This window comes from Corylus avellana, chromosome ca4 (genome assembly GCF_901000735.1).
Source record: "Corylus avellana chromosome ca4, CavTom2PMs-1.0".
Classification (NCBI taxonomy): Eukaryota; Viridiplantae; Streptophyta; class Magnoliopsida; order Fagales; family Betulaceae; genus Corylus; species Corylus avellana.
Window position 1 is genome coordinate 20,818,415 of NC_081544.1, and position 12,294 is coordinate 20,830,708.

Consider the following 12,294-nt stretch of genomic DNA (forward strand, 5'->3'; position numbering starts at 1 on the left):
GTCGAATGAACAATACACACGTGCTTTGTATATGAAATTAAAGTTTTTGAAAAATTAAGAAAATCTCGCCCCTTCAAACTCAAATATTGTAAATATTGTATATGGAGTGCTCATGCATATTGCTTGAAAACCCATAATAAAACAATGACTTTCAATAATTCACATTGCTTACTTGATTGCCTTGAGTGTCAAAGTCATGAGATTGGGACATGTTTCTTTAAATGTTATGGAAATCATTTCAAGAAGAAGCACTAAGATGTCGTTCATACGTAGAATGCTCATTGTAAGTTCAAGTAAAGATTTTTCAACTACACTTTCTACTCTACTTTCTCTCTCTCTCTCCATTTGTTGGTCGCCAAAATTGATTGCCTACAACCCAAACATGGAAACCATGTTGCGGCTTATTTCTTAGAATGCTTATTAATCTTTTCATATACTACAAAAGAATAATTTTCAAAATTTATATATAAAAGGTATTGTGGATGATTTTTTCACATTCACTACAAAATGTTGAGCATTGATTCTTCTTCATAGATTTTAATGTTGACATCTATACATATTACCTACGTTATGAAGCATTTTAGTGATGTGAAACAAAATTTTCTCATTATCTTCACCATTGATTGTCACTTGTTTTTCAACAAAAGGATGTTATATATAATATTGTTTTTATCTAGTTTGCTATGATGAACATGTATGATTTTGAATTAATTACCAAACAGAGTTAATTAATTTGAATTTGACCAACAAGATATGAAGTTGGTGAATTTTAGCAATAAAAGTCTTGAATATTGTGAATCACCTTATACTAGATTTTGAGAAATGAAACTGCAAGATAGTAATTATGCTCATATAAGTTACTTCTCTAATACCCCAGTAGTTGTTTTATAGAGTAAGTATAACCAAATCACTAAAATACCATAATATTTGTTTCCAAAAATTATTTTACTTGTTATTTTTGTAAATTATATTTTATTGAATTCATTTTATTACCAAAATTACTATTTCTTCTCGTCCTCCATCATAAGATCATTTCACTAAATTTCTTTTAGTTTCCCACCATGAGTTCTCTTTGTTAGGATTTCTTTGTTGTATTCTCTAGCGATAATTTAGCTTATTGATTTTTAATAATCCAAAACAAACATCCTTGTCATTGCATATTAAAGTGAATTTTTTTTTCACATATAGAAAACAAACATCCTTGTCATTGCAGAGAAATGAAAAGGGAAACATGTAAGTCACTTATCTTGTTTTGCCAATCATATAATACATCCTTTAACAGTTTTGACATCAATATAGATAATAGTTTTCTTAGGGATATGCTACTAGATAATAAAACCTCAAATTAAGAAATGAAACAATAAGTTATTAGAGATCTAAAGGCTAAGGTGGACGGATGAGAAAATCATTACTTGAAGGCTTTGGCTATTCTGTTGCCATGTGTAGTGGTACCACAAGCATAACAAGCTTTTATATTTTTGGTTGCTTGTCATTTGTCCATTAAGATAATTTTTATGTAATTGAACCCTTCTAATTACTTAATCAAATCATGTTTTTCCATGTTTTTCATTACTCTGTTTATTAAGCTGAATTTCACTCATAAAGTATGCTATGGTTACAGATTCATATGGAGCCTGCTTAGTGAATGTGCTAGAGAAAGGCTTGCTAGACAACACTTCTTAATTATCTATCATTTCAAATCACTTTGTTTTTATGTTTTGGAATAATGTTAGCTAGATATGTTGAACTAGCTAATTTGATACTATTATGTCTTTTAGTTTTTATGTTTGACCATTTTGGACCCATACTATGTAATTTGGGACTTGAATGTTTTGTTGGATATGGTAATCTTTCTTTTCGGTCTTCAAGCACTTCTACAATTTCTTGGCTCTCTACTTTTACCATTCATTTGTGCATGTGATTCAAGGTTTCTGCTACTTGTCTAAAACTTGCTATAATTTCCATCGAATTCTCCTCTAATGTTCTTTTGAGGTTGTCCATGGCACATGAACATTGATCTCATACCACATGTTATGGGCGTTGATATTTGGTGATGATAATTTGGAAAGAAATATAATAAAAACAATTTTGGCACTTCAAAGGGACAATCTCTCCTCTAGCTCACAGCTTTTTTGATGCAAATATTAGATTCTCTATTGATGCGAATACTTGGAATTAAATACAAAGTGAAAAGTCTAAGTTCTAGAGCCACGACCCAATTAACTGCTACTGCATAAGGAAATAGCTGATGACCATTAACAGGCATTAACAACCCATGCTTGTCATTATTGATGTGAATTGTATCTTTAACTATCTAATACACACACACATGAGGGAGTGTTAGAAGATGGTGGCAGTGGTCCCTTTAAAAGGCTCTATTACCATGTAAGATTTGTGAATTACATGTTTCTCCTCATGAATATTGTGGGATCAATGTATTGACATTTATAACTACTATACAACCATACATACTACAATTATGAGTGGTTATAAGTATTTATCTTCTATTTAACTATACATCTTATAACGTTTCGCATTCAATGTTATGTGAAATCTCTTCAACTATCTAATTATTATTATCTTGAACAATGAATAGCTTTTTGGTGTCTTCACACACACACATTTTGAGTAAAAATCATCTGTATCATTCGAAGATTATGCATATTTAAATTTCAATTCCAACACGCACATTTTGAGTAAAAATCATATGTATCATTAGAAGACTATATATTTAAATTTCATTTCCAATTCCAATAAACTTATTAGCTTGTCCTTGTAATTCTTGAAATTTGGCCTAATTTCATGTTCAAGGCAAAAAATTTGATTTTCTTAACCAAGGTTGGAAACCGTTTCTATGTTTGCATTGCACTTTTTTAAACAAGTTCTTTATGTTCCTTTTTAGCACTCAGATTAACCATGCCAAATTTAATGATCACATATATATTAACATATAATTGTCTGTATAATTACCATGGCATAAATTATTTTAGTAACCAAGGCATTCTTTTGAGAGCAATTTGTTCTAAAGTTACAGTATCAAAAATGCAAGGAGGGGTCTTCTCCAACCAAATATTATCAGTTGTGGATTTCACGACTACCTTTACCAGCCCATGTGCCACATAGATGGCTTCCCGCTTCACATGACAGATCATCCAGCTCCTCTAAGTATTGAGCACCATCCTTGTGTCGCCCACAACTTGTCCATAGGGACTCCAAGACGTACCAGCCCCCTTAATAGCTTTAACCACCTGTAAGCAATCCCCTGCAAGGAGAATGTCTGGTATCCCTAGGTCCTTTGTAAACTCAGCAGTAGATAATGCTCCCATAGCTTCCGTAGTCCCTGGTTCTTGCACTGCCTTTATAGTCCTACTTATAGTAGCACTCACACAACCTTGATGATCCCAACACCCATACACTTCTGTTTTGATCAATAGCAATGTCCCAGTTCACCTTATATCTCCCAAAGGAAGGGGCTTGCCATTTTTTCGGGATCCTCACTTTGTGGCTTACTTGAAATTGCTTCCACTGTGCTACTGTATGATACAACAACTCCTCTACTTCTTAAACTACATGGCTTGGATGGCTAAATTCCCCACCATGTAGGATCGAGTTGCACCTATTCCAAATCTTACACGCAATAATTGCGAATCGCACCATTTCTTCCCTCCCACAACGCAAATTCATACATATCATTATGGCCATGAACGACGTTCCATCCACTGAGCTTTTTTTGGATATTTCATCCACATACTCCCCACACATCCGAGGCAGACGGGCACTCCCATAAGATGTATTGTACAGTAACCAAGGCATTCTTGAAAGCATAATGAATACAATAAAATTTTACATTTATTATTCATATCCTCTATCAATGTTGGTTAATGAATGGCTCATTATAATAGTATGTGTTTCTTGTAAGTTTCAATCATGAATCTAAGTATGTTTCTTTATGATAAGAAACAAGGGTTTCTATTTATTACAAATCAGAAAATTGATGGATAATCAATCACTTCAAGGGGATCAAACATCCAATGACCACTTTGCGGAGGTCAAGCCTCCACAAATTGCTTATTATTGACTAGATTCACTATTTGATGAATTTTTCATATGGCATCTACATCTTATTTATAAGGCAAAACAACTCCTGAAATGGAAAAAAAAAAATAAAAAATCAAGAGAGCGTGATAATCAAGCATATTAAACTATCAAGTTAAATAATAAGAAATAAGGAAGGGAATCAGGAAATTTATTAGAGAATCCTATCATTTTAGTATTTTCAACAAGGACAGAAATTTTCTCCAAACCAGTCTGCAGAAAATATCCTCCAACTTATTTAAAATAGTGTATGAAAACGCTAAACAGATAAATATCACAGTTTATGCGGAATTAACAGATATTTATCAAAGCAAACAATTACCAAAATAAGAACAATCACACATAAGGATTTTGGTGACGAAGAGGAAACCTTTTAGAAAACGCTCTAAAAGTAAAACCTCTCCGGAGCAGCCAAACCCAGAAAATTACTATCAAAATATTATCCAGAGATTATAGACACTATGAACACTTACAACCCTATGCAAGCCCTTGACTCTGTAAGATCGACAAGCCTTCTTGCTCACAATCTTCTTCAACGTGATTCTTCTTTACTGGATCCTTCCGATAGATTTCTCAATGAAGCGCACGATGAAACTAACAAAATCCTCTAAGAGGAATAATTAGGCTTACACAGATTTTCTCTCTAAGCACAGCCTCTCACAAAACCTGGGGTGGAATTTTGTACATCTTTCTCTCTATAAAGATTATATACCCCCGACAAAACCCTAGACCTGACACACTTAAAATCACATTTTTTGGCATAAAACTTGCGGGGTGTCTAGACAGGTTAATGGGGTGTCTAGACAGGGCCTTGCAGAGCAAAAACTGAGTTTCTAAAACAGATGCAGACAGGGGGAAGGCATGTCCGGACAGGCCTGCAAAGAGTGAAAATCGCATTCTAGAACTTTTGTTGGGTCTTGATCAACAGCTCCGATCGATGAGTGTTTGTGGTCCGATTGAGCTGAAACTTTGCAGGCATGTTCATGACACGTGAATCCTCATTGTGAATGGTGGAGATTCGATTATGAGAATTCTATATTAGTGTTTAAGCACGTGGATAGTAGCCTCTATATTTTGGAACCGAATTAAGCCAACAAAAATACTAACAAACTCTCCCTTTGGCAATTCGGTGACAAAAATAATATTCCGAGCCATCCCATCATCTCCCCATATTTACTCCCCCTTTTTGTGACAGAATAACAAAAGGTCTGCATGATTCCTGAAACACTCACAAAAACACATCAAGGCATATGTGGAACATGAATAACACAAATAAAACTCAACTCATGATCACAAATAAATGAAAATGCATGAAGTATGTGGCAAGATCATTAAGACACAACAGCAATAACTCCCCCTCAATGTATGACTCATTTATCAACAAGAAACTTGAAAAGAAAGACATGTTCCTCCCCCTCAAAAGTTAAATGAATACATATGATACTCACAACAACAACTCATGTATTGCAGCAATGAATATCCCAAACATGCTCAAAATATGCAAAATATACATTAGACTTGAAATGATAAGATCATTTTGTTTGACCCAAACAAAGAAAAATGTTACATTCTTGTGTGTTGTGTGTGTAAGCCATCCAATGAGAAAAATTTTCAACTTACAGAAAAGAGAAGAAAGTTTCACCAATAAGAGGTTTTGACAAGTATATCAAATAAAAAGTCAAACCTTATCATACTAAGGCCTAGCCACTCTCATCAAGTACATTTCTCTTTGTAAAACATCTTGCACAAGTTTGACACTGTGAAATAAATTCCTTTTGGAATATGAACTTTTGATTTTATTTGTTTCACTATTTTGTTTCCTTTTCTCTATGAGAAAGTGTCCTTAAACTTGTGGTGCTTATCACAAACGAGAAAGCAGTAATTTTTAAGTCCTAGGTTCAACTAGCATATGGTCAATTTGAAAAATATGACTAGTCAAAAACAAACCTCATGTAGTTACCTAACAAACCTCAAATTTAAAATTAAGAAATAACCTCAAATTAAGCTTAAATGTGCACAAGAGATGAAGTATAAGCAAAACGTACCACATAAGTTCAGGCTTTAGGTAACTAGAAAAATAAGTCCATTGACACAAATTTTCATCTCATGCATATTAAGAATATTCCAAGGCGCAAGGAATTAACTCTATGAAAGTAACATGAGAAACTAATGGACTATCTAGGTGCATAAGACAAAAGAAAAAAAAGAAAGATAGCCAGAGTAAAATATTTCTCTTTTTTAAAATTTTCACAAAAGAAATGCACACAAACAAAAGACAATTGCAAAACAAATAAAACAAAAATGCACTACAAAAAGAAAAGCAGCATGCACTAGGATATGCAAAGATATGCAAGAAAATCAATCCTAGGCATGTGGGTGACTCACTTAACATAAGGTGAGATCACCACCACTCCCCCTCAAGGGGTGAATGGTATCATCCTTCCTAACCCACACTTGAAAAATATAGGTCTAGACTTATGACTTTGCTCAAACTTATCTAGCCTAAATAACACTTCTCTCATCATTATGACCAAACCCTCACTTTCTTTCCTAGAATAGAATTTTTCACTTTTATGCTTATGGGATTTCAAATCAAAACACTTTGGTCGAATATGACCAACCTTTCCACAATGATTACAAGTGGGCACAAACCTTTTAGTAGGTAATTTTCTAGGAGGATGCATGAATTTAGGCTTAGGGTAAGATGCATGATGCTCAACATAAATTTTCTTACCTTTCTTACCATGGAGAGTCGGAGCAGCTACTTGATTTTTTTTCTTAGGAGAAGCTTTGAATTTCCAACAGTTTGGTCTAATGTGACCAACAATCCCACAATGGTGGCATGTAGGAACAAACTTACCTTGAGTTTGTTTAACTAAAGGAGTCTTGGAAAAATTAGTCTTGGCTTCTTTAACATTCACTGGCTCAACATTGAAAGACTCATTAGAAGCATGAGACGTAGATGCACCAACATTATCAACAATCATACTAGGCTTGTTAAAAACAAATTCTTCAATACAAAGAAAGCTTTTCAGATTATCACTAGAGGAATTTCGTGAGATTTCCTTAGAAACATTCAATTCATTCTCAAGTGATAAAGACTTTTTAACAAGCACAGAAATCTCAGATTTCAAAGAATCAATCAAGATATGAGATTTAGGCAAATCATTCGCCAAAGATTCTTTCTCAGATTTCAAAGAGTCAATTATGACATGTGATTCAGACAATTCATTAGCCAAGGACTCTTTATCATGCATAGCATCTTTAAGTTTACTAGAAACCTTGCTATAGGCTTTGAACACTACTTTAAAGTCATTATACAACTATTGAACATCAATCTCATCATCAGAATTAATGAAACTAAACTGAGAGGAATTCATGGCAAAAAGAAGTCAAAAGATCTCACTCAGGAATTTAATCCAAACAGAGTGAACCTGATCTGATACCAATTGAAAAATGCTAAACAGATAAATATCATAGTTTATGCGGAATTAACGGATATTTATCAAAGCAAACAATCACCAAAATAAGAACAATCATACACACGGATTTTGGTGACGAAGAGGAAACCTTTTAAAAAACGCTTTAAAAGTAAAATCTCTCCGGGGCAGCCAAACCCAGGAAATCACTATCAAAAGATTATCTAGAGATTACAGACACTATGAACACTTACTATGCAAGCCCTTGACTCTATAAGATCGACAAGCCTCTAACTTGTCTCCTTGCTCACAATCTTCTTCAACGTGATTCTCCTTTACCGGATCCTTCCGATAGACTTCCCAATGAAGCGCACGATGAAACTAACAAAATCCTCTAAGAGGAATAATTAGGCTTACACATATTTTCTCTCTAAACATAGCCTCTCACAAAACCTAGGGTGAAATGTCATACATATCTCTCTATAAAGATGTATATATACCCCCGACAAAACCCTAGACCTGACACACTTAAAATCACCTTTTTTGGCGTAAAACTTACGAGGTGTCCGGACAAGTTAATTGGCTGTCCCGACAGGGCCTTGCGAAGCAGAAATTGAGTTTCTGGAACTATTGTCCAGACAGGGGGAAGGCATGTCAGGATAGGGGCCTGCAGAGAGTGAAAATCGCATTCTAGAACTTCTGTCGAGTCTTGATCAACAGCTCCGATCGATGAGTGTTTGTTGTCCGATTAAGCTGAAAACTTTGCAGGCATGTTCATGACATGTGAATCCTCATTGTGAACGGTAGAGATTTGATTATGAAAATTCTATATCAGTGTTTAAGCCCGTGGATAGTAGTCTCTGCATTTTGGAACCGAATTAAGCCAACAAAAATACTAACAGTGTCAAATGTCTATAAACATTTAAAACGTTAGTCTAAGTTAGTAAACTTCTATTAAAGACCTTAAGAATTTAATGTACGTTTTAAATTTTTATAGACGTTTTGTACTATTTTAAATAGGTTTGAAGATATTTTCTCTAGACTAGTTTAAAGAAAATTTTTGTCCTTTCAACATTTAGACATAGGCATGTTAGAAATTTATATTAACTATTATTACAATTTATTTATTTAAGATTTAGAATTAACACACCATCCATTCCCAATAAAATTAGGGAAAAAAAAGGGGGGGATAATGGAACTTACTTTGAGAGAATCAAACTCCCAATGACCACTTCGAGGGGGTCGGGCATCCACATTGCTTATAGCAATTGATTGAATTCACTATTAGATGGATTTTTGATATGGCATTTAGATCTTGTTTAAGGAAAACAGCCCCAATATGGAAACAAAATGAACTTAATGATCAAGTAAAATAAAGAGAAACAATGAAGGGAATCGGGGCATTTATTTGAGAATCCTATCACTCTAGTATTTTCGGATCCGGTTTAGGTGCTGTAGCTTTAACTACAGCACCTTGTGTTAAAACAACAGATGGTTGGGATTAAATATAATAAAACAATCAACGGTTGCGATTTAACCTTTTTTTTTTTTGCAAAACCCATTTTCTTGTGCTGCCCCTTTGCACGTTCCTCTCAATTGCTGGAACTCCATTTCAGTCCCTTGCTCAAATTGGGGAGGAGAGGAGAGAACTGATTCATAAAATCTTTCAAGGGCATCTTCGCAAAACTGCCCGAACCTGGAGATCTACCCATTCTCAATTCATCAATTGCAGGGAGTCGCAATTCACATCAAAAAACTCATTAACCCAGTACTACACTCCAAAAGGTCAATCAGAGAGAAGAAGAAGAAGAAGGTGCAGAGGAGAAAGAAGGTAGATAAATTTTTTGTTTTTATTTTATTTTGTTTTCTCTTGTTCGGTTGTGGCGGGTGTTATTGTGTTCATTTTGGTGATGATTTGAGGATGGATTTTGAAGGAAGAGATTAAAGAGAGAAGATGGGTTGGGAAATACTGCTCCTAGTCTGCATGATTCAGGCTGAGTTGGGAAATAATGCTTTATCCCACGCATATTCAAAATTTACAAGGAACGAATTATCTCCCAAAACTTTGGAAGCAATTATAATCCGTTTTCCAACAAGACAAGATTGTCCCCTACTCACAAGCCCTTCAAGTGCCTGCTAAAAGCACCCAACTCCCTTCGTACAGACTACTAGAAGCAGTATTCCTTCTCTTCTAGTTTTTTTTTTTTTTTTTGGTTAAATCTCAACCGTTGATTGTTATTTTTTTTATTCTATTTAATCCCAACCGTTGATTGTTTTAACAGCACCGGATCCAGTATTTTCTACATGCAATAAAACATAGGCATGTTAGAAATTTATATTAATTATTATTACAATTTATTACTTTAAGATGCAGAATAAATACAATGCACGCCATGCATTTCCAATAAAATCGAGTATTGTTTCAGGTAAAAACCAAGATAAACATTTCTTTCATTTTTTATGAGTAGCAGCAGTGCTAATTGATCTTATTGTGCAAGAAAAGATGAATAAAGCAAAGAAAGTATTTGGTACGAAGTCACATATATATGTATCTTTATGTTTTCACTTACTATTTTAAATTGCATTATTTTATAGTAATGCTGAATAATATATAGTAGAAAATGAAGCATTTGGTTTAACTTTCTTTAATTTCTAGGAAAGATAGCATTCTCATCCGATCATCTAAATTTCCTCCCTATTTTGGTTATAACAAATATCATTTGCCCTACTTTCTTTTTCAAAATATCTACATCTAGTTTTTCAAACTAGGGATTTACTTTTACTATTCCATTTAAATATTATTTCTTAAAAATTTCTTTATTTTTTCTCTAATATTCATATATTTGAAAATTTGTCTTTTTTCTAACAGTCATATTTTTGAAATTTATCCTTGCGAAATAGAAGGAAAAAAACAAGGAAGGAGAGAGAAAAAGTTCGAATTTTGGTTGTTGTTTTTTTTTTTTTTTTTTTTTTACACCATCAATATCGCTCATCACCACCTTCCACAATACACATCTAGTCGTCTTTACATTTATATATTTTTTCCAATTCTTGAAAATGTATTTCTATAAATTCATATTTTTGTGCACTAATTATCCAAATTTCTATAATTGAAGGAGATTAGTTAAAAGAGAGAAATCATGTTTACCTTGTTTTGTTACACACGGAAAAAAAAAAATGGATTTAGGTTGACAATTTAAAATCTTTTTTTTTTTTTTGGATTAAAATTAAAAAATTTCACATATTTAAGGTTGATAACAAACATTTTTAACTACTTACTATTATTGAAAAAAAAATTGAATATTATTATAATTATTATTGTAATTCATTTCATTACTATCACTTTGAAAAAGTATATATACCCCCCTCAAATTCTTTTTTTTTTTTTTTATTTAAAAAAAAAAAGTAGTTTCTTTTAGTTTTTAGTTTCTTTCTTTAATTTTATGAGAGGTAATTTTATTATTGAGGGACATTGACATTTTTTGGTAATTTAAGAGAAACATTGACACAATTGAGATAGTTTGTGCCTCTGTGGGAAACATTAATTAACACTAAGGTGGTAGATAGTTTGAAGGAGACATGTATACTTGTCTTTTTTTCTTTTTCTTTTTTTAATGAATTATAGATAATTTTACATTGTATCAACTATCAAGACATTATATTTGACAAAGTTTCTTCATTCGTATGTTCTTCGATTTCTTTATATTTTGTTTTCTTCAGGAAAGTTGGGCTCAAAAAAGTCCAAATCAGCCAAACCATGCCTAGAGCCTCAACCAGAAATTCAGCCAGCAGACAATTCCCCTAGTGAACCTAAGCAGCAAGAGGAAGAAAAGACTGAGACACTGCTGCCGTCACTGCCACCATCACGGCCAGCCCCACCGCTGCCATGCCCAGCGCCTCAACCAGGAATTCAATTCATTCCCGATGATCAACCGTATCAACCGTCGTATCCTCCAGAGTATAATAATACTTATCGTCCCATTGAGACTGATTGGAGTTACCCTGAAGAGGTTGCACAGCAAATGGTTGAGAATATATTTGGTACTGGACCTTACGATCACTATCGTAATTAAGTTACTAATTATATCAAACTTCATGTTTTATCATTTATGTTGGACTGAGATACTTATCTCACACACTTTGCTAATATATATGTTTTGGCAATGTTTTTATTTTTGATTTAATAAAGTATTTTGACGTGAAATAAAGATTCTTTCAAACTTTAAGAAACGGAACCTACTGTTGATTATTGAAAGTACCTACTTTCAAATGCATATAATTGTTAACTGTACTGTTATCTTTTATTGCCAATACAATATACTACAAGAAAAAATTGATTATTAGCGTCAACTTCTAAAAGTTCAAATGTTGCCGCAATTGGTCATTAGCGTGGGCTCATCAACGATAATGATGTTGATGCAAATGCACCCACCCTAATGCTAATTAGGGTCGACGCTAATTATAATGACCTATGAGCAACAACAAATGTTGCAACTCATAATATTTAGAGTCGACATTGATGGATTTAGAACTTGAAACGATATGTCAAATGGACATCAGTCGACGCTAATAATAAGGAATATTCATAGTCGACTTTAAAGTCGACGCTAATAATTTCCTTAAAAATAATAAAATATTATCAGCGTCACATTTAATTCACTACAAAAAAAGGCCATTTTTTGACGTGGCAAACAGTACCATTTTTTTGCCACGTCAGTAAATGTTGATGTGCCAAAACTGGCACGTCAACAATTTTTTTTTTTGACGTGTTGAATTTGAC

The 12,294-nt window shown here is 33.4% G+C and overlaps 1 protein-coding gene across 1 annotated transcript in view; it reads left to right on the forward strand.

The window, feature by feature from the left end:
• The first annotated feature begins 9,882 nt into the window (after window positions 1-9,882).
• Window positions 9,883-12,294, forward strand: part of LOC132178198 (extensin-2-like) — a 7,337-nt gene continuing 4,925 nt past the window's right edge. The window contains exons 1-2 of the mRNA XM_059590647.1: window positions 9,883-9,940; window positions 11,235-11,579. Of these exons, the coding sequence (XP_059446630.1) occupies window positions 9,883-9,940; window positions 11,235-11,579 (403 nt within the window). The remainder of the gene's footprint in view (window positions 9,941-11,234; window positions 11,580-12,294) is intronic.